Genomic DNA, 27,826 nt, shown 5'->3' on the forward strand with positions numbered 1-27,826 from the left:
ACCCTTTCAGTGCAATTTTATGTAAACATACTTACATCCAGAAAAGCTATAGTTTTAAGCAGTGAGTCAGACATCGTATCTCTAACATATATAGGATTTAGAAGCATTCTTATTGTCATTATCACATCTACTACACTTGCAGGATTAGAACTTCAAAGAAGAGCCTGCCAGAGGAAAATGCAGGAAATGTTTGCATTCCTGTATGATTCCATCATCCAGGGGCCTGTAATGGTGAATGCACCCTTCAGCAGATGTTATTTGAAAGGTCAGGTTAAATCTTAATACACAATAGACATTCATTTCAGTTCTTCCCTTTTTAGTTATTGATTATAACTCTGATTCGTACAGCAAATCCTTCTGGTGTCTCTGCCATGACAACTCACACCAGCTGGAAACTTCTTGCAGCACTTTGTCTCTCTTCCCGTGGTCTTCGTCAGCTTTCCAAACATCACTGAAACCATCTTTTCAATATCCCAATGAGGTTAAGGAGATGTTCTTTATATCTGCACCTAAAACACAGAGCAACCAATTCTAACTAGCACTAAGGCTTCCTTAGTGCTAGTTTATTTTGGCAGAATGTATTTACACTTCTTCAATCAAGGCTCCTCACAATTTTGAAAAGATCATGAAGATAGACTAAGTCTTCTTAGTTGAATCTCATCTATATGAAGTGACTAAATTACACAATTGTCCTTTGTGTTCTGCCAGGAATTGAATCCAGGTGTCTTGAGAGTAAGAGACTCTCTCTGTCTATTAGCTATACAAATAAACAATGCTGATTTTTTTTTAACTCCTTAGAGGTTTTTTCCCTATATAAATTTGGACAGTACCTTTTGTATATTTTCCTGTGCATTAAATTCAAATGATACACCTCAGTCCTATGGTCATAATACTCGAAACTGAATTTCACACTTTTGCACTGTATTTACTGTTTCATATTCTATTCAAAAGATACTGCATCATAATTCACACCTAATGCACTACTTCTAGACCTTCTAGATGAGTGTCAGATTGTGGGGTTTGTTGCCATAGTTTCATTTTGTTTTCTCCCCGTGTTTATGTGCCTTTTGAAAATGCAAGTTCAAGTTCCAAAATATTATTCTGATAGTAATATTAGTAAACTAATTTTGTTTTATACTTACATTTTGGGGGCATGACTATGATGATTTACTAATTCTGCAATTAATTTGCACTAATTGCAAAGAGTAAGTAGGTACTACTTCAAGGCTAAGCAAAGCATTAGATACCACCATCCCTAAGCAAGCTTCCCTAATTTCTGTCACATATATATCAAGAGGCTGCCTGTGGGAAAAGACAGGTAAGTACCATTAAGCTGATGTCTCCCTTGTAATCGAGTGACATTTTAGTGAGGTTTGTTAGAAACAAGAGGGGAAAAAATGGTGCAGCATATGAAGCCCATCTAATTCATATGACAAGTTAATGGGATTTTATACAGCACTGTCATTTCAGTGCCATATGCTACCCTTTTCCTAACGTGATCAGATTTTCAGCTGCAATGCATATAAAACATCCCTGTGGATGCACCACAATTGCAACCACTTATGCAAAGGTGAAATCAACGCCCACAACCGAGGCTGGTGACAGACAGTTACTAGCAGTGACTGCAGTCAAGCAGAGATAGCTGTGCCTAGAGGGAAAGAGGATACAAGGAGAGGTCTGCTGCCACAGGTGAAGGCACTACTTTACTTTGGCCTGAGACAAAAGGAATGAAAAATAGGAGCCACTGTCTTGAGGCAAAATATCTTCAGCATCTTACCTCTTGCTGGGAGGATGATGCAACTCCGAGCTTAGCAGGATTTGAAAGTCAGAATCCCCTGCATCTCCCAGAGATTAACTGATGTGTTTGTCTTCCCTGTGGAGACACTTTCCAGATGATTTTCTTGCCCTGAAATCTGTTCTTGCGTAGTAGCTCCTACTAAAATCCTGATGCAGCTTTCTCTTTTATAAAATTTAAACGTGTGCTGCGGTCATACTGAAACCCATGAACAATGAAATGGCATACCTCTACCTACTCTCTGTACTCCAGTGCCTCAGAAAAGGTCAGATTCCTATTGTTTGCAGCCCTCTTACCTGCTACTGCAGAAGATCTTTGCTCCTGGTTTATTTTGGATTTGTAAGATGCATACAGGGAAGAACAAAAGAGGATCTTTGTAAAAAATGATAGCCAAACTCTGACCCCCCCCACCTTCTAAAAAGAGCTTAAAATTCAAACAAATAATTTAGAGTATGTACCCATGGCAAGAAAGGACCAGACAACTATGAAAGGAAAAGAGATCGTGGAGTTTTTTAGTTAGAGAAAGGAAGTCTTTTATAAAGAGGGACTTGTTGAACTGTGTGAATGCAAGCTTAGGTTTGGTGTACTTTTCTTGTGATTGCCACCTTTCAATTCTCAGGTTCTTCTCCCTAATAGCATGTTTCAGATGTATGTACCTGACTGTGCAGTTGATGCAGGTACAAATGTATGAGCTTTGATAAAGTCAAGTGAAATATCCCTGTGGGGCAATAGAAACTTGTATTTCCAGAGGGGTGTAAGGTAACATTTTTTCAACATCATGAATTTTTATGTGAACTCAGGGATTTTTTTAAAGTCCTGATTTGTGTGTCAACCACATAATGTATGACTGCTGTAAAAAATTTGTTTTGTGTCCAACATTCCAGCAGCCAGTGTGAGACTGATCAGACTACAAAAAATTATTTCTTGCATTATATTTAATATCATAATGTTTGCATTGTTCTAAATTTCATATCATTAACCAGCCAGAGTTATGCAATTTGACCACATTGGAAAGAAGCAGTCCCAACTCCTCTTCAGCCTTTAATAGGGTGGGTTGGTTGGTAGGGTTTTTTTGAGGACAACAGGAAGTAAAAAGGTTACAGTAGGGTAAATTTTGATGTGGATCTGTTCCCTGGTATAACTCACCACATGATAGCACACAAGCAATTGCACCCCTTTGAAAGAGATGCCAATGTAAGGGTCAGGCTGAACTGCAGTGAACAAGGGGAAGGCACATCTCCTTTTCCTAGCTTCAGGTGATCAGTCAGCCATGACCTTTTCCTCCAGATATGGAAGTCTCTGTAGGACCAAGTGAAGATTCATTTATTAAGAGCAACTGCCTATCCACTGCTTTATTCCTCTTTGTAGACAGGTATTTATGCTTACATGAACATGAAGTGGGATCAAAACTGCTACCAAGCAGAAACAGAAGCAGTCTGTGTTCATCACAACAGTGTGTGCATGAACATACACACACTTTTAATTACTAGCACTCTTGCCATTTCTCCCACTCCAAAAAAACTTCCAAGTATTTAAAGAATGTTAACTTTTATAAAGGATGGAATAAATCATGTGACCTGTCAAAATCTAGAAATGGCCTGGGCAGTGCGGGCTGTTGAAAACTAAGCGGCCTTCTCAAAGAATTCTGGAAAGTTTGGCTTCAACAGCATGAAGTCTGACACCAGTGCTCACCCACCTTCAGTTGCTGGTCTCATGTTTCAAGGATTCTTCAGCATCAGCCAAGCCATCTAATGTTACAAGATGATGGTTGTTTATGACAAGTGCTTAGCATTTCAGGAGAACCATGTAACAACCCATAGGCTGTGGGTCTCAATGCATATGTTTGCATACCAGCTAACAGATGAGAATAAATGCTAAAATAAGGGCCGTTTTCAGAACCTGTGGGGTTTTGTTTTGTTTGTTTGGGTTGTTTTGGGTTTTTGGTGGTTTTTTTGGGGGGGTTGCTTGTTTGGGTTTTTGTTTTCTTTTTCTGTTGTTGTTTGTTCGTTTTGGGGTTTTTTTGTTTTGTTTTGTTGGGGGTTTTTGTTTGTTTGTTTTGGGGGATTTTGTTTGTTTTTTGGGGGATTTTTTGGGTTTTTTGTTGTTTGGGTTTTTTTGGGGTTTTTTTGTTTGTTTGTTTGTTTTGGGGTTGGTTTTTTTTTGTTGTTGTTGTTTTGGGGTTTTTTTACAGCTTTACTGTCACGTCTCTTGGCCTGGGGAAGCACGACTTTCCCACTTCAAGGCAACTCCTACTCACGCAGCCCAACCACTACTTAAACGGTGCTGCTACAAAAACAAATTCCTACACCTTAATTCCTTTCCCTCTTTGCCTAATGATATTCTACACAACACCACGTCTCGCCCGCCTCTCGACTTCTCCCTCTGCGCCTGTTTGTGCAAACAAACTCTCCGTGTCTCCAATTCCCCTCAGCCCCGGTTCCCGCAGCCCGGCTCCGAGGGGCCCGGCGGCAGCGCTGAGGGCGCAGCCCCTCACGGGCACTGAGCGGCGCCGCTCGGGGCCGCCGGGCGCAGGCGCGGGCGGGACCCGGCCGCCGCCATGTCGTGAGCGGAAGCCGGGCCGGGCCGGGGGAGGGCGGCAGCGCGGCCCCGCCCGGCAGCGGGGAGGGCGCGGGGGAGGGACGGGCGCACCGCGGCGGCGGCAGCGGGCAGCAGTCGCCGCAGGAGCCGCCGCCGGAGCCAGCCGGGCTGTCCCGCGCCCTCCGCAGCGCTCGCTGCCTGCCTGGCCGCCCCCGCCGGGTAGCGGGAACGCGGAGCGCGGAGGCTGCGGGAACAGGACGGGGAAGATGCCCCTGGCGCAGTTGGCAGACCCTTGGCAGAAGATGGCTGTGGAGAGCACGGCCGAGAGCAGCACCGAGGTATGCGGAGGGCGGGGGGTGCTGCGGGGAAAGTTGTAAGGACGGGACCGGGAGTCCCGGTGCCGCCGTCGCTCAGGGGATGGGCAGAGTTTCCCCTGGCGAGGTTTCGGGGTGGGCAGCGGGCGGGGGCCGGGCGGCAGCGGCCCCGCGGGGGAGCGCGGCGAGCGCCGGCCCCTGCACGCCGCTTCCTCTCCGGGGCACTGACTCACGGCCGGCACCGGCCGGGACTCCCCCGCCCGCGCCGGGCTCGGGGCGTGTTTCCCGGGACCGGGCTGCTCCCGGCGCACTCCCTCCCCTTCCGCCCCGTTCCCGGGAGGGAGTAACCTGCCTCCGCGGTGGCCGCCGGCTCGGGCGCTTTTGTTCCAGCGCGGTGTCTGGTTACTGTCACGGCGAGTTTCCTTTCCCAGGGCGGCCCCGCCGCCTCCGCCGGCGCGGCTCGAGGTGGGCAGGAGGGCCAGGCCTGCCCTCGCCGAGCCCGCTGCCCTCGCCGAGCCCGCTGCCCTCGCCTTGCGACCGCTGCCCGTGTGGGTCCCCGCCCGGTGCCGCTGCCCCCTTATCTCGGCAGGATGGGGTTGCCGGCAGTTTCGCAAGAATCTGGGAAACCGCAGGGACGTGAAGGGTGGTGAGGCATGGGTGAAGCTTTGTGCTCGGCAGCGTTGCCGGGAACAAGCCCGGGGTGCCGCGCAGTGTGGGTTTCCCGCTGTGGTAGCGGGGAGAGCGTGTTGTGCCTGTCCTTGTTAGGCAGGACGCGTGTCAGCTTTCCCAGGCTGGAATAATGAGAGCGGCTGGAAATTAGAGTCACTTGACACCGAGGCCATAGAAGCTTTCAGCTATTTTAATATTTTTCCTACTACTGTTGGTTTGGATCTGTGTAAACACTGCACCTACACAGTCAGTTGTGCTTGCTCCGTCAGTCCCTAATAGCCCACAGCGCGTGTGCTACTTTGTGACCAGATTCCATCTGAAAAGAAAAAGCTGCTTGCTGCTTTTGACAGTGCAGCTTCGACCTGAATCGGCTCCAGCTGATACGCAGCCAGGCTGCTTCAAGTGATGCTGATGTGGAACGGTGTGGACCCAGGCCAGCTCACAACAATTAGTCACAAGGTTAGGACTCTCTCCTTAGTGAGACGAGCACAGAGGGACCAATGCAGAGTTTCTGCAGTATTAGGATTTGTCCTTTTGATCTTTGTCTTGTCATCCTTCTCCTGAAAGTCCCTGTATCTCAGGGAGTCAGAACAACCTACAGTTCAGATCTGACAGGCACATACATTTTTTTAATTCTTGCCAGGTACTGTAGTTACTTTTAAATTCATGCTAGTTATTCACTAACTTCTGGAGTAGTGATCTTAGATTATATTAAATTAGGAGTAACTACAATAGTAGTGTGATGCTTGAGGGTGGGGCAGAGGGTGGTAGGGGAGAATAGATTCATAATTTAGAGAAAATAACTGTTGCTTTAGACTTTGGTGCTCACTGCATGCTGTCTAACTTCAGTAATAGTATATGTGCTAGATATGTAGAAAAATAGATTGTTATTTGCAGTGTGTGTGCATGCATGATTATACTTTACTTGTTTTAGCATATTACAGACATAATTTGCTTTTAAATTGCTGTCCTAAACTTTTTGAAACAAGTGTATTTTATCACTTCCTTAAAAATAATTAAACTTTTATATTCACTTGAGTCTACCATGTAGAGTGGTTTATCACCAAAAAAATGTCTAGGACCAATAATAAAACATGAAACAGCATGAACTGACAGGTTTGCACTCCAAGGCCCTAGTGTAGAATAAACAATTTTTGAAAAGACCATGCTGCACCTGCAAAAGCTTCTCAGATGAAACTCAAAAGGAAGATGTTACTTAGAAAGGTTGCTTATGTGAAATGACTATTTAAGAAAAGATATTTTAGTAAAAATAGATAAGTTTAATTCAAATACATAGACAAGTGACCTAAATACATAACTTGGATTTTTGATTTGCATGAGTTGTGTTTATCTGTAGCATAGCAATATCCTAATTACAGACCCTATTCTGCAAGAGTGTCCTTGGGCAAAAATGTTCTTACATTTGCCTGAAACTCATTGTGATTTCAGTCATAGTTTGATACTAATAATGTCTTTAGCTGTAACTCTGAGTAAATTCATTTCTGCTAACCTCTCAGATTTGCTGACACAGTTCTTGTAATGTTGTATTATCCGCATATGGAATTACAAATTTTTGAGTTCTGAAATTCAGCTCAGACTTAAGACTCCTTGTCTAAACAATTCATGGAATTTTTAATTGACTTGATTTTCCATTTGTTTCCCGGTGCAGTCCTGTAGTTACAGTGGTACCACCAAGGAGGTGATATTTGTGATGGGTGAGCAAATTTAGGAGGAGGACTAGAATACCTTTAAATAGCTTTAGTTTGGAAGTGTACTTAACCACAAACAGCTGCTATAACTTAGGTGTGCAGAACAGTAGAATATAGTCTTTCTTTTTTAAAAAATAAAGCAGACTTTTTTTTTTAGATAAAATGTGGCTTTATGATTTCAAAAATCATTTTCGGGACTTCTGTTTCTACAGGTGGGAATAGGTCAGTGATCCACATTGCATCTCTGACAGCTTTTTTAATGTGTAAAGTTGTTACACTATTTTTAAAATGTTTTGTCTGTAAGTGTAGTTTCAGTTTCGTGATGTAAATCACAGCATCTTTAAAGCTTGTGGAATTATGCTGTCTATTACTGACTCAGGGTCTATTCAGGATTCATAACAACCATAGGTTTGCTTTTCATGGTGAGAATATGCCTGTTATTGCAAGTCATCTGCTTTCGAACAAATTAAGTATTGATGACTCGAGTTTGCATTTGAATGCCTGAATAACTAGCCTGATCCTTTGATCTGTGCTCCCAGCCATGCATATTGATACCAACTGGAGGAGAATGAATACAGTTATGGCAGCCAAATTTTGGACACCAGTGTGTTGAAAGAACTGGCCATCATAAGGAGATGCCATTTGCTGGACTTTCTGGGAAGCATTTGTGACAGCTGTCATTCAGTTTTAATTTAGATGCTCCAGACTGGCTGTGGAGAAAGATCTTTTTTTTTTTTTTTTTCCCACTGGTCTTGACAGGTTTTATGGTCACTTGTTCAGGTGTTTAAATAGGTGGTATGAGTCTTCCTTCACAAGTTTTATATATTCTGTATCCAGGATTATTTGAACTTTGCATGAGACAAGGGATGCTAGCATTTAACAGTAATGCTGATATTTTAAAGAAACTAGTATAATGCAAATTTTGCTTTGTAGTTTCATTTGGATTGTCAGTGTGGCATTCTCTGTCAACATACATTTCTGGCCTGGAAGCTGAAATTTGTCAGATGTCTTGCCACCTATAGCCTTGAGCCTGTGGTTGTGATTGTCTCTTCACATTCTGTACCATGTAATCAGTGTTGTACTTGTTTTCCACAGGAACAAAGGCTATATTTACAGTTATTTCTGGTATAGCCAACACAGGTAAATAGTTAAAGCCGAAGTGGAATCACCTAAATGGACTGGTCTGTAGGGGTTTTGAAGACTCTCCATTGTCTCTCCATTATAGACAAAATTATGTGCAACACTTGGCTGTTGCTTCTCATGCAGAACTGCTGTCAGCGTGGTGCATTCTCAAGTCTGAATTTTTCACTGATTTGTGGGGTGATGTTTTCTTGTACTGAGTTAAAAATGGGAATTGTAAATTTAATTCTCATTTAAATAAGTAGTATACACTATATTCCACAAACTGTTGTGAGAGACAGATAACAGATCTTATATGTATGTAAATACTGTCTTGAGAAACACATAATCTGCATGAAAAGTGTTGGGGGGGTGTGTTCAGATTTTTCATATCCTTACTGGTACCATTTTATCTGCTTTGTTTTTCAGTTAACACAATCCTAGTCTGTGACATAGTAGTGATGTCCTGTGGTCAGCTGAGTGGGGCAGGAAAAGGCAAGAGCTTTGCTTTGTTGAATTCAGTACCTTCATGCGTGCTCTCTGCAGCTCTTGGTTTCCTTGTTCTTATGACACTGGCAGTTCTTATCCTGTTATTGTTTTGTTTGTTGTAGCGCAGGCAATATTTCTTGCCCCAGCTGGGACGTGTAACACAAAGTAGATGTGAGCAGATTGACACATTTAGAGGCGTGTCTGTTATCTTTGAATTGGTTGTGGTCTGTCACACTGACTGTAGTTGTTTGTCATTTGAAATTCTAGACTTAAAGTCACATTGATACAAAGACTGAGGTGGGCGTTTAATTATTTCTGCACATCAAAAATACTAGCTTTGTGTGTTGACTGATCTTGGCAGTTGGCAGATCTACCAGCTTGAAGAACTTACTTAAGATACTGGTTTGGAATTGTGGTTTGTTTCTTTTTCTGTAGCACTTGATTGGGTGTTTTGAGGTGTTTTGTTTTGGATTTTTTTTTTTTTTTTGTTTGGGTTCTTTTTTCCACCAGATATAATTCATAGCCATATTCCAGTAGTGAAACTTTTAAGCAATTTTTCAGGCCAGAGTAGATTCATATAATTGGGGTTTTTTTCAGTTTTGGTGATGTTCAAGAGAACAATTTAATCAGTAAAACTGGGAAAAGTTAGAATCCCTTCAGGGAATGTTTAAGTTTAGGCAAAGTGGTTGACTACCACAGTTGCTGTGCTGTATGCTTGCATATGTGATACTGTGCTACTTATTCTCTCCTTATTCCCTGAAATAAGATTAAATACTTCACCCACTGGAAACAGAGGGGAGAAAAAATCCTATGTAGCAGATGGGAAAATGAGGCTCAACAACTTAGTGACCCCATCTAGCATCATTCATTGAGTCTACATGAACTCTGGATTTTTTGGGACCTACTCCGGTGCCTTGACCACAAAGTTACTGCTAGTTCACTCCTATCAGTAAGAGTTACCATATGTTGCCTTTGATGCAAGAAATCTTTGTGGTATGCTTAACACTCCATTTAACTATTTTTGGAGGAAATGTGCTATCATTTTTTAAATTATTATTAATTTATTTATTCAGTGAAGCCATTCAATTTTATATAAGTGAGTATGTATCTTAAAAATACTTTATTATGGTCTGGGTGTGTTTCCTGACAGTTTCTAAGTTTAAATTAAAATAAATGTTAGAAAAATATTTAAATAATTTAATCCAAGCATTAATTTATTGAAACATGTGTAGCTATATGCAGATGATGTGAAGAAATGGTATTTTGTGATTTTAAATATCCGACAACACATAGCTCTGAAAAATAAAACCCTCTTTGTCCTGCAAACTCAAAAGGTGATGGTTTTAGGATGTAAATATTATTTGAATTATTTCTTGCATAACATGTTTGCCAAAATTAGTTACTGTTAGAACTTATACTAACTTGTGAAAAAATGCTTTTGGCTTCCTGGGAATTTTTTCTACTTCTGTCTTCCTGTAGCTGACTTTTGTTACATGGTCAGAACTACACTACAGACATCCTGAATTTTAGGAAATAGTGAAGTTGTTCTACAGCTTATTCTCTATTCTTAGCAGAATGTATCAAAACAATAAATTATAAAATAAATATTAAAAAGTGTAAATTTCACCCTTTGAATTTATTATGAATTCTGAGAAACTTCTGAAAACCTGTGTGTGCAACACAGGGAAGTGCAGTGCGGCTTTGCTGTGCCTGCTGGCTGCCCCTGCTCACAGGGGAAGGGCCTGGAACCTTCTCCCTGTGTGTGTCCAGTCCTTTGGCAGGAGCCAGGAAGGCACAGGGCATTTCCGTGGGCCTGGGACTGCAGGAGGCAGGAAGGTGAGATGCACCTGCCTTCTCGTGCAGTCCCAGGCTTGGTAATAAGCTTTGTACACTATCAGGTGCCAGAGTCACTCCAGATTACGTGTGCAAGCAGAAGGAATATCTTCTGTTTTCAGGTGTGCAGCAGTAGTTGGATATATTAAGGTAGGCTTTTTCTAATGATGTGTATGTTTCTTCTTCCTCTTCGGAGCAGATGAACAGAGATTAGGTGCTATGGGTTTTCTGGCTTTGTTTTATTAAGGCTGCTGAATGTATGTGTTAAGCATAATAATTTACTACCCACCCACTTGTATAGGTAGGAAATGGAGACTTTCTCTTCCCTGTCTTTTTCTCATTTTCTTGGATTTTTGGTTGATTGGCTGGGTTTTTCTGTGAACACATAACCACACACAATTTGGAGCTGGTTTTAGCTACATAGACTGCTTGTCCAAGACGAAGATTTTATAACAGTATATGCACAGCACCTTGAGTAATATTGTGGCACTTGTTTGACTTCAAGATGAGTTAATTCAGAAAAAAAACTTGGTGAGAGCTGCAAACCTTTTTACTATTCTTTTCTGATGTGACTTGGCACAGTGCTGGACAAATGTCAGCCAAGGAAAGCATTGCAGTGCAGGAAACAGGACTGCTTTTCTGTATTGTTCAGCTATACTCTTGAGTCATACTAGATAGGAAGAAGGTGGCAAAGTAGATAGGGTTTACAAAATCACATAGTTAAAGTTGCCCAAGTATCCTAACTTAAAGAAGTTTGGCTTTGTACCTAAATGATTTGCAAGTTAATAGCTTTTATCTGAGGTTGTCTATGGAGAGGCAAGTTTCAACATCCTGTTGTTTCTCTCAATACTCAGCAAAGGAAGAAGTCAGTCACCTTAGACAATAAAATTGAAAATAAATTTGGAGGAATTCATGGATCTTGAGTTAATAAAGTTTTATACAAAAAAATGCTTTTGGGATTTTTTTAAGGAATTTTTAATACTTGCATGTACTATTTGTAACACTATATGCAAAATGTTTTGGATAAATGCTATAAGAGAACAGCTAGAGAAGTCTAAGATGGTGCCTCACTTCTGCTATTTACATCTAGTAAATTTTAATCAGGTCAGGATTTAGATAAGTGCTTTGGATCTGTGTGGCTTCACGGCTCAGAAGTTAGGGCACAAGTCATTAATTCAGATCCTATTAAAGCCTTGTATTTTATTTAAGCACTGGAATAGATTGTGAAAACTCCTAAAGATTTAAGAAGGGCTTAGACATAAATGTCTTGTGAGCAGCATTGTAGCAATAGCTTTGGTGCATGGTGATAGATTGGATGACCTCTTAAGGTCCTCTTAGTCTATTTTCAACTATTTTTTGCAGACCAACAAATTTTTTCTCAGGGTAGCTCATTGCTGCTTAGAATAGCAATTTTGAGTGTGCACTGTTTGAAAATGTGGTTCCACACAGTGCCTTGTGTTACTAACAATTTGTTACGAGTGTTTCAGTGGGAATGCTGCATTTTGTGCTGCTTTGAAACAAGCCAGAAGCATTGTCACAGCTTTACTCTATCCAAGGACCTCACAGTTCTTGGACTTTGTCAGCTGAGAGTCCCTTGAAAACACAGAAGGAAAGAGCTCGGATCTATATATACCCAGTGTTTTAATGACTAAATAATACTGGAAGTTCTCACGTGCTTAAATCCAATAACTGCAGTTGTTGGGTAATTCTGGAAGTTTTCATTGTTGACAACTCAGAGTTACCCGAGAGAACCTTCATCACCTCTGTTACTCACTGGCAAGTTAAAACTTCCACAGAACAATTTGTAAGGGGCCTGATTCAGACAACTTACCTCTTTTGCTTATTTGTGTCATCAAAGCATCATTCTGCACTGATACACACTTCAATTCTTGATTTAACTCTTGTTAAGTCTTGATTAATTGCTAAGTCTAGGAAGATAACATTTTTTCTCTTTACTGAGTTTTGTGGTTCTGCTAGAAGGCACCAATTACATGGAAAATGCAGTAGTTGCCAAGTCTGCTGAACTCTGTTAATAGCATAAGGACTGCCTCCTAATTTATGCTCAATTCCAGTAATAATAATTAGGAAATGTTGAGTTTAATGGCAGAAGAATTATTCCAAAAGATGCAATTGGTATCAGTTTCATAAGGGATTTTTAAGTAGCTGATAAACATAGTTGAAGAAGATAAAATATTTACCAGAAAGAATACTTAAACACCCTGAAATAGTCTAACAATATTCTAAATGCAAAGGGTGGAAGAAGGTGTCAAAAATCAAAGAAGGTCTGGAAACTTAATGCCCTGCAGAAAAAAAAATACTCTTATACTGTAGAAAAGAACAAAGTTTTTAGCAAGGTAGGTCCAAATCAATGGAACTTGGATTTGAAAACAGAATGTAGGAATGGAGATGCTAAACTAAATCTAAAAACTTCAAGTGTATACTAAGGGGAAAATATGAAAAATGAGTACAATAGGAAACATAATGATTTTCCCACTTAAAATTTCAATTGATATGGTTTGGATACATGTAAAAAACACTGTATGGGAATGATGGTTATCTGACATTATTATTAAAACAAGATATCTTGCCCCAGATTGCTAAATCCTAATTGTATTTATGGATGCTAGGTGCTGTATTGTACATGGAAAATTATCCATCTGGATCTGGTACTAAACAGAAAAGTAGATGTGAAAAGCATTAGGTTTATTGTGCTGGTGAGTTTTGCCAGACTTCTGAGACAAATTGGATCTCTTGCAGTAAATGCTGGAACCATAATTTAAAATTTAAAAAAAGTGGCATTACAACTTGCAGATCAATAAGTAACTGTAGTGTGTAAAGTGCAGGATATTCAGTGCTTCAAAGGAAGTGGTTAATTGATTGTAGGGAGATGTGGGCTGCATTTCTTGGTGTACTTCTTTCTTACAAAGAGTTTGGTATGACTGTGTTTTCTTGGTGCCAGTACCTTAACATGTGACGCTACTTGTGACCACATTGTTCCTGTAGTGCGGTTTTCATGGGTGTGCATTACTGCTCCAGAGTTGAAATAATCTGAATTTTAAAAAAGCTTTTTTAAAACTGTCTTTCTGCCAGGAAATTCCTAAGAGTACTTACATTCTGAGAGTTCAGTGGGTTGAAACCTGTAATTCTTGATTGCTAGAAATATTGATGATTGATTGACTTTTGTGTCAGATGTTCTGTCATATTATTTGGGGGACATTCATGTACTAGCTGCCTGATAAAGATTCCCTGGTGTCTGTCTGCTTTATACCTGGTGGAGAACCTGTAGGATCTCTTTGTGTTCCTGTGCCTTCAGGAAAACTGCTGGAGCCCAGCTGTGTTTAGGTATTGATTTCTACTAATTTAGTGAGATATGGCAACAGGTTTAAAAGCTTTGGGGAAACAAATATTGTACCTTAATTAACATGACTTTTTCCGCTGGAAAACAGAATAGGAAGTTGAATCAGAATGGATTGGAAGACCATTTTGTAGGTTGTGCACCCTCCTTTTCCCTGGCAGAAATTGATTGTTGATGTGTTCAGGTGTAAGTAGAAATTTTCTGTGGACCTTTTCTGTTATTTTTCTTATACTTCTCCTGTGTTGCCATCTGAAATATGTTTTGCTTTTGGAACCAGAGTACTGGGAATAGCCAGATCTTGGATCAATTCCGCTTGCTTAGTTGTCCTGCTACGGACGGAGAGCACCTGAAGTACAATCAAGAGTCTCTGTCTTATGAATTAAACTAATCTGAGAAAGATATATGTTCAGCCTTCTCTTAGTCTGTGTTCATCAGACTCTTATATCTGCTCCCAGCCTGTTATGTCATTGAGGCATGCCCTTGGTGCTAGTTAAATACTAGAAGGAGTCTATGCCCAGCAAAAGGAAACATATTTCATGTGCTCACCTCTTAAGCGTGCTGCTGACCTCCTCACTCCACACTGGTTTCAATAGTGCCATTTCCAACAGGAACTTTGGGCTTTCCATTTTAACTCCTAAGAAAGGCTGTGCACTTTGTAGCCTTTCTGAATACACAGCTGCTTTCCATTTAATGGTATATACCATCAAACCATAAATCATATATACATATTCTTCTTTACCTTACATGGCTCAGACTGCTCTGAGAAAAACTGGTTCTACCATCCAGTGATTCCCTTAGCATAATCACTGCTTGGGAAGACCTGTTTGAAAAGGTCTTGCTAATCCAGTGCTCTGGCTCAGACAGGACTGCATGGCACTCATGCTGATTCCTTGAGTTTGTGCCTAGTTCCAGTGAGTGTGTTTTGCTTGAGTTCAGCTGAAAAGTAACTGTAAGGAGTGCAGGATTAAACAGGAAGATCAGATTGTGCAAAACAGTTTATTTGTTTTGCAGAAGTTTGCTGTGGTTTTTCTGGTTGACTGCTGAGAAAGTCAGTGAGGCTGAAGATTAGAGCCTTTTTAAAAGCAGAGGTTGATGTCGCCTTTTTGTCTTTGAAGGGAGGCTTGTCTGAAGTTTCTGAGAGTGCGTTTCACTTCCAACTGATTTCAGTTGTCTTAAAATAGTAGATGTGAGAATTTAAACTTACTGTGTGGTAAATTCTTTTTTAACCTGCAGTTAATGTACATTACTAGTTAGCAGAGTGACTATTGTAGCAGGAATCAGTATTTCTGAAAATCTGCATGTGGAGTGGAGTCAGTGTAGAGCACATGGTTTTGATATACAAATTGTCCTATTTTAGGCCCTAGAGTTTAGCCATTGTTGCTGTTAGAACATTACAGACTTCTCCTTCTCAGCTAAAGTCAATTACTTTATTTGTTCTACTGATTTTCTTATTTTCTTTTTTTTTCCTGAGTGCAAGATTGAACGAAGCTATGTTGTAGCATGAACAGCTGTAGAGATGTGTAGCTAAAATACTAATGTTAATTTATGTCATAAGTTTGAGAGAAGGGAAGTATGTGACTTGTGGCCTTGACGGTAATGATATGTGTACTCAATATACAGCTTGTCCCTGTAAACAAGTTTTATTAAAAACACTCATTACTTGGCTAAGCTGGTATTTTTCTGGCCTTCCATTTGATAATATCAACTTTATATGTATCTTAAGGCAGGATAGTACAATACAATATTTACTGCCTGTATACTCCAAGTAAAAGATGTTACAGTGTAGGGAATGTGGGCTTTTTGGAGAATCATCTTATGAAATTACCCTTTGCTGTACACATAAAAGGTTGTATTAGCTGCCCTTAACTGAGACAGCATTTAAAGATTATATTCACTGCTGTAATGATGTATAGCATATGCCACTGATTTCTCACTAGTCCTCCATCATGGAAAGATGACTTTTAGAGTAGACCAGAGTCATGCCAGAAATCTCTAGTATCTTCCTGAAGCCAGGAAAGATGAGAAAATAGCACTGCTACCATGTGCCAGATGTCTGCACTAGGAAGACAATCAGAAAACCCAGTCTTCTTCCCCCAACAACACCTAAACAAAACAACCAAAAAACAACAACAACAAAAACCACCAAAAGAACACAAAAACCCATACAAAACCCCCAAACAACACAACCCTCCCCCCCCCCGCCAAAAAAAACCCGAGGAAACACCCCCCTCTAAAAAACCCAACCCACCTGTGTCATATTGGGGAAATCCATAACTCCTATAATTTAGCTTTTTCTAGCTCCATCTTCCAGAAAAAAAAAATGCACAAGAGAAGAGTTGCTAGAGAGCTGGTAATCATCTGATTGACCATTCAGTGTGCTTGCAATATTTGAAAATCAGAATTTGTAAGTGGTTAGAATTTAATCTGTCACATAGGAAAGACTCTCCTGTAGCCATATGCAAGGTAGAAGGTTCTATTAATCAGAAGTTTTTACTAGGAAGGTTCTGAAGAATTCTGTTGAAAAACTGAGTAGTGGGAAGGAGGGTATAAGCAGAAATCTGAATTTCTGAACAGCTTTCATTAACTTTCTGACATCTAAAAGGTAACTATCTATACGTGTATGTAACTTTTAAGTAAATTAGGATTTGAAAAAATTGATTAATTAGACTTTGAGTTCTCTAGGGAAACAATGCACAAATGAGCTAAAATTCTGTCTCCAATGGTAATGGAGAATGGTAACCCTTTTTAATATTTTTTCATTTCTTTCTGAAATGTGATACTGAATTGCTGTTAAACTTTAGGCACAAACTAAGAATTAATGCCTGAGGTGATGCCCTGTACCATAACTTAGGAAATACATACTTTTACTTACAACTTGCTATTGGTCATGCTTGTTGTGTAAGCAAAGTCATTCAAAGTCTTTCAGGGAAAAATATTTCTTAGAAATTCTCCAAGTATATTATCACTGTCAAGCAAAAGAAAGCCTTTGTTGACCAACAAGGTATTTAAGATTTTTTTTTTTTTAACTTTATGTCTAAATTTCAAATTCAAAAGCCTTTTTCTGTATGGCTTGTTAAAATGGCCCTTGGGAAAGTATAGAAAGTGGTAAATGCTGTAAAATTGATAGTAAAATCAGAATTGCATTCAATGTTTTTTTTAAGTCTGTGCTATAGACCTATATGTAAGGTCATGCTCTTAGAGCCCCTTTGTGTGGCTTTTTGCCATTCAGTCTTCATCAGGTTTAACTATTTTGCAGAGGTTGTAGTAATGGAAAATAGTGTCTAGCTGTGTAGCAGTGAGACTTGAAATGCCAGGTGGTTTTATGTATTTCTTATTGTGACTTCATCCAGGTTGAGAATACACAAGGATCAAAGCAGGAGTGGCATTACATGTCAGCAATAGGGAGTTTTCCATGTTTACTTTCAATTACCTGCTTTTGTAGAATATGGAGAAGAGAGTACAGGAATATGATATGAAAGCCTATCTCCAATATATTTATTTCTGTACTTGGATTCAGTATTTATTTTTACTTTGTGTCTTTTTTTTTACAGAATGGACAGCAAATTGTGGATGAACCTATGGGAGAAGATGATATCAACCAACAAACTGTAAGTAAAATATGGCTGTAATAAAAGCAGTACAATATTGGAGCACACTGACATCATTTAATCATAATGGCAGTTTGCCACTAGTGTTTTGTTGTTTGAGATTACTGGACATGGGGTGCACTCTCAGATCTTAATATTTTTGAGAGTGTGATTTTTTTCTCACTGACTCAGGTCTAGTTTGGTATCCTACTGTTCTCAAAACTCATTCCTCAGCTTTTAATAGCGTTTCAGGGAAGATCATGTGTGAAGAACAACTGTGAAAGTGTAGTTTCCATTGTGTTTGTTACTGAAAGGCATTTATCAAAGGAATTCTTAACTAGGCTTCTTAAAAATGGAGATTGTTACTAAAGAGAGAATCAATGAACCTTCCTGACTGTGATAATTTTTAAGGTTCCTTGTCTTCATGTCAGACTTGCAGTTTACACAATTTCATAATGTGAAGATACTGAGCTCAGTTTTCTTGTTGCAATGCCTGTGAATTTTGTCAAATATGAAGTTTACCTGTACTTTCATGTTAGCTGAATCTTAGGTCTGGTGATAAATGGCTTTGCCAATAAAGACAATTTTTGAAACTCCATATTTGGTTGAACTTCAGGATTCATATGCTGCTATTGCATATTGTACAGACTTCAGGTTGTGAATAGATGGTCCAGGCTATTTCCCATTCCACTTGTGCTGCTTGACAGGGAGGAGGTAGAAGAGTAGTATCAGCCTAGGAAGGGGAGGGTGTTGAAAAAGGTGGTTTTAGTTTCATCTTTGTTTCTCACTATCCTGGCAACAGGTGAAATAAATTTTCCCTAAATTGATATTCTTTGGCCCATGGTGGCAACTGGTGTGTGCTGTCCCTGTTCCTTAGGCAGGGCATGAGCTTTTCTCCTACATGTCCTGCTGAGGAGGGGGATTGAGAAAGTGGCTGGGTGGGTGTCTGGCAGTCAGCTAAGGTTTATCCCTCAAAATTATCAAACTTCTCTTTCAATATCTGATAACTACAGAATGCTTACTAATGTTCCCCTGTATTTCCTTTGAGAACTTCCAAACTACTGCTTTTCTGCAACCGATTTTAATACAGTATAACCATCAAAAAGTTAAAACATTGCTCTGGTTTCTTTCTGTCATGCTTAAGGCGCTTGGTTATGATTGTTTTAGCTGTTTAATGTCTCAGACCAGTATTTTAGGTGTATACTTTGCATTTCTTTCTAGGCTGTGATGAGTAAAAGGTTGCCAGTTGTGGTGTAAATTATTCTAGGGTTTTCTAAACAACGTGTTACTTCGGCTGCTCGGTCAGATATAGCTGGAAGTTAAGCAGTGCTGTCAGTCAGGTGATGAAATACTACTTGAGCTGGGGTGTGAGATTCTGTCAGTCCTTCATAGTCTGTTTTGGTGCAAGATACAGACAGTTGTAAATTACCATTGAAACTCATTTAAGTTGTACAGTTTAACTTCACACTTAAATGGACTTGGGGCACTTACATAGTTGCTACAATTTCTGAAATTTCTCAGCTGTAACTGAGGAGAGTAGAATGCGTAGAGTGTACTAGCAGATCAGGTCAGAAGACAAAATACTTTGGTAGGTGTGTAAAGTATGCAAGTTCAGGACAGAAAGTTGCCATACTTCTGTGGAGACAGAAGGTGAAAGATTGAAATCTGTATCCTTTTGCTGTTGTAAGTGGTAGGATAGAATGTTGATAATGCAAATGAGACAGGAAGTTTAAAATAAATATTAAAACTTAACACAGTTCCATGTACGTAGGAACTGTGTACAAAAGATAAATTGTTTCATTAGATCAGTGTTCTTTTGTTCAAAAGTAAAGTTAATTAACAGGAAAGCCTGAGTTACATGGCTGTGATTCAAGTTTGGTAGTTGTTTTAGGAAAATCAGGAGCTATAAAGATACTCATTTCTAAGAAGTCCAAGATGCTGTATGGTTCAAAGTCTTGCTTCTTTTAAAAGGGGACTCATTCAGTATTCTGGTTTTATTGCAACAAGTGTGCTGATTATAGCTGACTTTATAGCTTGTTGCCAGCATTTTTTTATCTGTATCTCATAAATGACCTGGGACCAGCAGGAAATAAACGTAATAGCAGCTGGCTGAAGCTTAACCTGATGTGAAAACTTAAGTGAGCATTACTGAAAGGGGAAGCTATTTAAAGCCTTTTATTTGCTACCTTTCTCACTCTTGTGCTGTCTGCCATTGCTTTTTGTACCTCTATGTCCATAGAGATTGAGTAAGTTAACTGAGCAAATTAATTGTTTTGAGCTGTTGCAATCCTGCTGCATGCTTTATTGCTAGTTAAAGCTAACCAGAAACTGCAGGTAGTCTAACAGGTGGCTTCCCATTTTATGTGCATGTGAAGAGCATATCATATTTGTGCTGTGTTCTTTATGTTCTGTTATCTGGATTCTGTGTAGCTGATTAAACATAGTACAACTGATGCATTACCATTGTGTTCTACTAGCTTAAGCCTAATTATTAATCATATAAAAATATTAGGTTCCAAGAATTTGTAAAAAGTTTTCTTTTCACTAGAAGTGAAGTGTTCATTTGGAGGTTGCGGGAAAATTTCTTTTTGGTAACCTGCAAGGACTAAAGGGTTTTTTTTCCCAGTACAGGCAGAAGTGAAACCTGTTCAGGCTCAAACCTGGGATGAACCTCTTACTTTGGCCCTACTTTTAAACAAGCAGAATTAAAGCATACATAGAATTAAAACTAAATCAAAACAAATAATATGGAAATATGCTAATTGGGGTGATAAAAAATTAAATCTCAGTAGCTGTCATCCTCTTACTAAAAATATATTGCTGAGGTAACAATGACACGTCAGTGGGTAGTCAAAAGGTAGAGTAAGAAATGTTTGCAAAGAGAAGTCAGTAGTTTAAAAAGTCCTTTTAATTTATGTTTTCCTGGTAGAATTTAAATAACACATCTGTTTGCAGTCAGGAGAGATGAAAATTAAGGCCATTGTCTTCCTAGTCAGTGTTTTTTATTAGAAGATTTTATAAGAAAAGCGTGATCTTAAAAAAGACTTCAGTGTACATTGGAAAAATAATTTGAAGCATGTGGACAATACAATCTCTTGAAGTATTGCATTTGATTGGTCAGCGCTGAGATTCTGTATTTTACATGCATGTATACCATACAATTTACACTAAATCTGTAAAGCACTGGAGTGGGGATGCCAAGATAAGGAGAGGGAGCTCATTCACCAGTTACAACCATGGGCAAAACAGCCCCATCACACAAGCAGTAATACTAAATCCAGAGTAAGCTGGGGTAATCTCATTTGTTGTGTCTTCATCTGTGAAAATAATATAGGATGAGAATGTTATTCAGGAAAAAAGCATAACTAAACTGAACGATTTTTAGATTTTAAAACATTTCAGAGAGGCTTTAGCTGATTTTTAGTTTAACCTCAATTTGTATTATTCTGTACTAGTGAGAACACAATGCCTCAGAAACTTTGGTTTGTCTTTTGGCAAGTTGAAGCACCATTTCAGGACTGCTCTAAACTGCTGTTGGATATTCCTGCTCAGGTGATCAGTAACAGTTTCCTTGTTTAAGAACAATCATGTTTGTTAACATGACAGTGAAGGCATTTCTGATTTTGATATGTTTATTTTACTTTTGCTGATACAACTTCCACAGTTCAATTTTCTGCGTGTGCATGTTTGTCAGTTTTTTGATTAAAATTCTTGGCTCTGTGGTAGAGGCTTTAAGACATAGCTATAATTTCTTAAACATTAGGGAAATGTTTGGATTAACAAGTGCTCATAATCCATAATCCAAGTTTTGGATTTCTCATTATTTACAGACTGTTACTTAATTTTGGCTGAAACAGCTACTTGTGTAGCTACTTGTAGCTTGGGTTGAAAATACTGAACTTGTACTTCAAAGTATTCTGTGATTCTTACATTACTTCTAGTGTATTCTACAAAATATACTTAGATATATGTACTCATGTATTTTATTTTACAATCAAATAACTTGATTCTTGAACAAATAAGTGTTTTTTAAGGCAAACAATTTACATCTGCAAAAATTAAATCCAGTCATTTCCTTCTCAGTGACCAGACTATGCTTTGTAAAAGGCTGAATACTTTTTTTTTTTTTGTTTAATGTGATGAAATTAGAAATTCATTGTCTTCCAAAGCACTCTGCTCCACTGAAACTTGGATAAATTTTGTTAGCAACTTTGTGACATGGTGCATATTACCTTTCTGAGAATGAACTTGTAGGTCCTCATGTAAGAAGTTACAGCATCCTTGTAAACAGTGCAGACCATTTGGTCTGAGATGTCAACTCCTAGGTATCAAACCAATATATAAAGAAGGCAAACCCTGGAATACTTTTTTTCCCGTAAGATGTCATCAGGTGTTGAGGAAAGATTACAGCAAAAATTTCATTAATGTGTTCTACTGTATTTTCTGAGTGACATCTTTTGCATTTGGTTGCAGGATACATTCTGGATCTTGGTCAGAAAATTTCAATAATTTGAGAGTGTAAGCAATGTTCAAAGTCAAGCTGCTTACTTGTTACATGGAGAGAAAACAGATGGTAGCCCTGCAAAGCCTGTAAACTGACAGATGGAAGCTGCCACACCCCCTGTTTAATAGAATATTGCTGCTTTGGCTATACAAATGTATTTATTATGAAGAAAAGTATATTATTCTGCTTCTGAAAACTCAAAAAATTAGCTCTCTGTTCCTCAACTGTTGACCTTTGTCAAACAAGGGCTTTTCATTACATGAGTGTACTGCTTCTTTGGTTTTTGCAAATAATTGAAAGCAATCCATACTACAGAGCCTTGCTTTTCTAGGACTGTAAAGACTTAATTTTCATTGTTACACTTCTCAAACTGGGGGTATAGGAGATTGGTTTATCTGAAGAACCCCACTTAGATTGACTATTTCAGCATTCGGTAAAACTTGTGGATTCCTCAATGTTCTGTATTGCTTTGAGAGTTCCTGAGCATTTTTCATTTCTGCTCCCTGTAGTGTCTGTGAGCTCTGTTCTCTTGAAAGTCTAGACAGCATTTCTCTTAATTTTTATAGACTCAGATCATCCAATTTAAACAATGAGGAGGGAATGATGGGAGATGAACTCACTTTATGTTTCTGTACTGGAGGAGAATGAAATGCATTGTGCAAGTGGAGTTCTACGATTGACAGGACTGTGACTGACAGGCACACCACTTTCCCTTTGTTTTGGAGACTGTTGTGTCTCCTGGTAAACAAGTATAATATAAATCCTTATCAAAGATTTTGAGTTAGGCAAGCAACTTGCTGGAGCAATTTGTTCTTTTTGTCAGAGACTTCCCTGTTGGGGGCTGCTGCCCTCTAACCTGTGTCCTTCATATATGAAGGAATATTTAAAAGGGCAAGCTCTCTTCTGAGAGATGCTCAAAGTGGGTTGTGTAGCTTGTATCTTAATGTTTCTGGTTGGCTGCTGGTGCTCTTTGGGAACCATGCAGGCTGTGTTCTCCCAGAGCACAAGAAATTTCTTCCACCTGCCAGACTCATGCCAGTTATAGGAGAGCTATTGTTGTGAAGTAACCCCACTGACCCCTGAGCACTGTGCTTTGTACTTCGCTGGGAGGTCACATAAAAGGTTTTGGAGAGCATTAGTCAGTAATTGTACAGATGTTTTAGTTGAAATGCCTTATTCCCATCACCCTTAGCAGATACAGCATATCTGCAGCAAAATACACTCAGGTTTACAGCCACAAGATAAGAAAATAACTTAACCACAGCATCTTTTCATTCTTAAGGAATATTGTAGTTAGAGCTGCTCTTACCATTTACTCTCCATTTCTGCCTTTAGCTCTTTTTGGTACAACAGGATTTAATTTAGTGACTTGAAGATTCCTGGTCACTCTGCTTTTAGTATAATTGCATCTATTCTTTACAAGGTAAAAGCAGAGAGCTTGAATGGTCTCCCATTTTTTAATTTAAATTTCTTTTAAGTTTTCCAAGTGCAAATAACTATATTGCTGGTAAACTGCAAAGTTCAATTCTTGAGGTATTTCAGTCTTGAAGGAGGAAGTAGCTACAAGTTTGAACAAATTGAAGAGAGGAAAGCTTCAAGTAATTTTATTCTATTTATGAAACATTTGAAATCCTTATGTTGCAGTAAGCTTCTCATGTTCAAGAAGCTGTGTTCATCTTGAAACTAATATTTAATAATTCTTTATGCTGTGTTACTGCTGCTGTAGGAAAGACTGCTTCTTCCAAAAAGGCTGTACCACACTGGACTGTAAAAAGCACAATGAGGATTTCTGAGCCCTCAGTTGAATCATAAAGTCCTCTTTTGTGTAGTAGTAGTTCCTGAAGGCCTGTGTTTATTATAATAATAATTGTGTGTATTCGGTACACAGAGTTTGAAAGATGGTCCCTGCAGATGTGACACAAAGACCCAGAGGAGTACAAGAGAACACTAAAAGGGCACAATTTTACTTCTGGGATATGGCTAAAGTCAGGTCTTTATTTCACCTCTCCATTTTGACAAGAGGATCTTGGCTCATGCTGAGGAGATGTGTAATCCCAGTTTAAAGGAAAAGCTAGAAACTGATACTGTAGGGAGCCAGGATGTGGGATAGAGATAGCAATGTGTTCTGTCACTTAAATTACTGGCTTTGTCTTCTGAAGAGGAATTAAAAATAACAAAAAATGAAGTAATCCAGATATTTGTTAGAACCCAGTCAAGGGAAGCTGTCTGCAGGGTGGGTTTGTTTTCATGTCTTGTGCAAGCAGGACATACAGTATTTTGCTGCATGTTTCCTTTGATACACAGTCACTAAACGGAATCACCTGGATATGTTTATAGCTGAATACTTGTATATGCTTTTGACTAAAGATTTTTACTTGTCTTTGTTTACTTATTAATTGAAAAACAGTCTTGTTCCACTAAAGGAGCATGTACTTTACAATTCATTGTTTTAACAAGTATCAAAAAAGCTAAAGATAGTGTCAATATTCAGGAAAATAGCTCCCATAGTAAATCTAGAGATCAAATTAAAAACTTCCTCTCTTATTCTTTGCAGTAAATAGACTGAATTCTAATTCCTAAAACATTTGAAGTGTTTGGGGCTTTTTAAACACTGAAAGAAAGCTTAGGGATCTTTTTTACTTTAAGAAGTTCAATTTCTACAGAGCAATACAATATTGGTGCATAAGTCAGACATTTGAGCTGGGCAATCCAATTTAAATATTTCTGCAGTTTGCCTTGGCCTAGAACATCTGTGTAGCATTTTCTATGTGCAGGATTTCAAAGGACTAGGCACAAGGTCATTTTGGTCCTCTAACTAAACTCTAGTAAATAAAAACAACCTTTAGGTATTCTCTGCATTGAAGTCTATAAGGTGATAAGTGATAATTTAAAACATTTTGTAAAGTTAAATTAATAAAAATACAGTAATCACATATAGGACTTAAAATACTTGCTATTGTGTTTAATCAGTGAAATGTTGTGTAGTAGTGTGATTTCTGAAAGAGATGCTGGTCTCTTTTGTTCTTTTCTGGGAACCAGGAATCAGTAACATCTGCAACAGCCTGTTGCTATCAGGCAATCTGCTTAAGTTTCCTGTGCTGATCTCTGTAAGTATCAGCAGCTTGAGTACCACTGCTGCCCAGCCTTTCTTTATCACAGCTCTGTATGCGTGTGTGTGTATGTGAAATCAATGTCTTTTTTTTAATGTCTTTTCTTTTCTTTTTGACCTTTTTTTCCCCCTTCTCTCTCCCCACCCCCAGCTGGGTCTGACTTGCCTGACAGGAAATTTTCTAATTGCCGGAACAGCTGGTCACAGCAAAAACGCCAGGGTTGGTCTTCCCTGCTAGACTTGTGCTCGCTCAGTCAGAAAATCCAAACATCATGGTTTCTTAGTCATGTTTAAGTTTCTGGCTCTGCGTGTTCGCTCTGTTCGGGTGAGCTTAGTTTATTATTTAAGAGAATAAGGGGGAAAGTTCTGCTTTTATTTAACTTCTGATTTCAGTGCAGTTTTAGTCTTTCGCTGCTTAGGGATCAGTGTTGTTTGGATACAAAGTGGTTTGTATTTCCTTAAAGTCTGTGGTATGTTCGTATGTTGTAGAAGTTTCCAAGGTACCTGCTGATAAAATTTAGCCCTATTGTTACCTGTATGTAAATAATGTAAAACTTACATTTTAGGGGGAGGTGGGGGTTGTTAAATGTGAGCTTAACTGCATGTTTTCTCACTGAGAGTTAAGTTTTATTGAAAAATCTTTGTATTTTTAGTACTTAGTAGTTATTTTAATAGTTGCATCTTAATATAGTGCTTTAAACTGTAAAATACGGCTCTGTGTGGTGATAGTTAAAATAACTCAGGCATATTAATATCTTAAATTTACTTCTGAAATGGTATGAAGAGCAGTGATGCTTGCATAACAGTGTTAGGGTTATTTCAACTTTTAAATGATAATTTAGTCATAGCAAATGTTTAATTTGTGTAATTTGTCTTGTTGGGCATATATTTAAGCATTAAAAAGTTTGGTTTACATTGAGAAAAATTACTAGTGGAGTATTGTATTGTCCCAAGCACTGTTTCAGAATTATTTAATGTTACATGTAAACATGTAATGGGACAGAACATTCTATCACTGGAAGTCAAATCAGTTTTCACATTTATCCTTTCATAGGTCTACAAATAATTTTCAGTGAGGGGGTAAAAAACCCAAAACCCGATGACCTTCTTGTGTAATGACTTAACATCTTAAGTGAAGGTCTATTAACTTGTAAAAGCAGTAAACACCTACTAGCCCATGTAATGGTTTAAACAATTTGTATTATTTTTTGCAACGCAATATTAGTTTTTGCAATATTAAAAAAATAAATGGAATTTTCTTGCCACAAGTGAAACACCAAAACAAGACATTAATTTAAAACAACAGAACATAGATTGCATTATAATCAAGAGGATTTTAATGTAATGTAAAATAATGTAAATTTTAACTTATAAATACTTATCAACTCATAGTCCTGAATTATAGTACTTTTCCACAGGCAACATGAAATGTATTCCTCAGAAATTTGGTCAAACAATGACATTGTTAGATTTTCTTCAACATTCTGTTGATTTTAAAGTGCTAGCTATTGCAGACCAAACTACAGGTTTTCAACCCATATAGAGTTCAGTATATGTTTCAGAAATTATGATAATAAAACAGGATTCATAGTTTTTATAGATTAGTGCTGAGTATGCTCAGGGATTATTTTTCCTTCTAAATAGTTTGGGGCTTTTTAACTTTAATTAGTTTTTTAATTGCAATTCTCTGAAATGTTAGTGCTTACCAAGTAGGAAAAAAATTTATATCAGAGTTACTGGGAAATGAAAGTTCCACCCAATGAGTATTTTTTTCCAATGCTGACGAGCACATTTCAGTTCATGAGATAATTTTGTGCTGTTTGATCAAAAGAGAACTGCATTGCAAAACTGCTTTTGGTGGCATTGAGCTTTTAAAATGCTTACAGGAATTCCTCAGCATACCTGCCAAACAACCTGCTGCTCACAGTTCCTTTGGGAAGGAAGGGATAGTGTCCTATTCCTGTCCTCTCCTTTTGTGTATTCATTCTAAGGAAAGAAAGCATTTTCAGAATTACACTGCCAGCCTGGTGAACACAGTTATCCGTAAGGGCTTACCTGTCCTCTGGCATGTTTCTCTGGTATTGGTTCTTACCAGTATCACTGAACAGGAGTGCCTTGGCTTGTCTGGTCCCTGCTGCTGAACCCAACAGCGGCACCCGTGGTCTTTTCTCCCCAGAGACGCCACCGGTGGGCACGAGGGGACAGGTCCGGGCATGTCCCGAGCTCCAGTCCGAGCTCCAGTGCTTACGGCTGGGGCTTGTCGGTGGAAGAGGGTCACTCCTCAGGCCTCCCTGTGCTGGAGAAACCTTTTAAGGCGATGGTGAAGAAGGAGTCGGTCCTCATGGAGGGTTAATCCAGAGGTTTTATTCTGGGCCGCATGGCCTCTGAACGCAGTAAGAGCTCCAGGAGAACTCCAAGTGCATGGCGTGCTCGTCCTTTTAACCGGGGGGAGAGGGGAGGGAACCCAGGCAGCACCAACCAGGTACGGCGGGAGGGGCTCTCAGGTGACCCGACCTGGATGGGCCAAGGGCCCCCCGGGGGTGGAGAGCATCCTTTGAACCTGCCGGTCACTCGGTCACTCGGTGCTCCCCCGGGATTTCGGGGTTGATAGTGCCCAGCAGGGGTCAAGGTGGGGGAAGGAGAGGTGATTGACACCTGGGGAAGGAGACTTCAGGGGGTAACCAGGGAAACTGAGGCACACCATGACAACGCACCACAACACTGTGGGACAGGATTCATTCTTCAAAATCCTGTCTGGCTTCATCCGTGCAACCAAAAGGATGGGAGGAGTTCTGTCTCAGTAAC

At 39.3% G+C, this 27,826-nt stretch overlaps 1 protein-coding gene and 1 long non-coding RNA gene across 7 annotated transcripts in view; one reads left to right on the top strand and one right to left on the bottom strand.

Moving 5' to 3' along the window:
* The first annotated feature begins 4,453 nt into the window (after positions 1–4,453).
* RPS6KA3 (ribosomal protein S6 kinase A3) overlaps positions 4,454–27,826 on the top strand; it is a 73,813-nt gene continuing 50,440 nt past the window's right edge. For 2 of the 5 annotated variants that reach the window (XM_064407503.1, XM_064407504.1), the window contains exons 1-2: positions 4,454–4,671; positions 17,373–17,429. In XM_064407503.1, coding sequence (XP_064263573.1) covers positions 4,600–4,671; positions 17,373–17,429 — 129 coding nt within the window. In that variant the 5' untranslated portion in view covers positions 4,454–4,599. Of the gene's footprint in view, positions 4,672–5,706; positions 5,776–17,372; positions 17,430–25,292; positions 25,347–27,387; positions 27,504–27,826 lie in introns of those variants that run through there. The other 3 variants (XM_064407505.1, XM_064407507.1, XM_064407506.1) reach the window with 3 other exon arrangements.
* On the bottom strand, positions 16,074–27,591 carry LOC135293405 (uncharacterized). Of its 2 annotated transcripts, XR_010355534.1 has the most exons (4): positions 27,114–27,591; positions 26,924–27,007; positions 20,575–20,725; positions 16,074–18,141 (listed from the first exon to the last, which is right to left on the bottom strand). It is a non-coding gene; the product is annotated as an uncharacterized LOC135293405 (long non-coding RNA). The 2 variants fall into 2 exon arrangements; XR_010355535.1 differs by lacking the exon at positions 20,575–20,725.

Source organism: Passer domesticus, chromosome 2 (genome assembly GCF_036417665.1).
Source record: "Passer domesticus isolate bPasDom1 chromosome 2, bPasDom1.hap1, whole genome shotgun sequence".
In the NCBI taxonomy this organism is placed as follows: Eukaryota; Metazoa; Chordata; class Aves; order Passeriformes; family Passeridae; genus Passer; species Passer domesticus.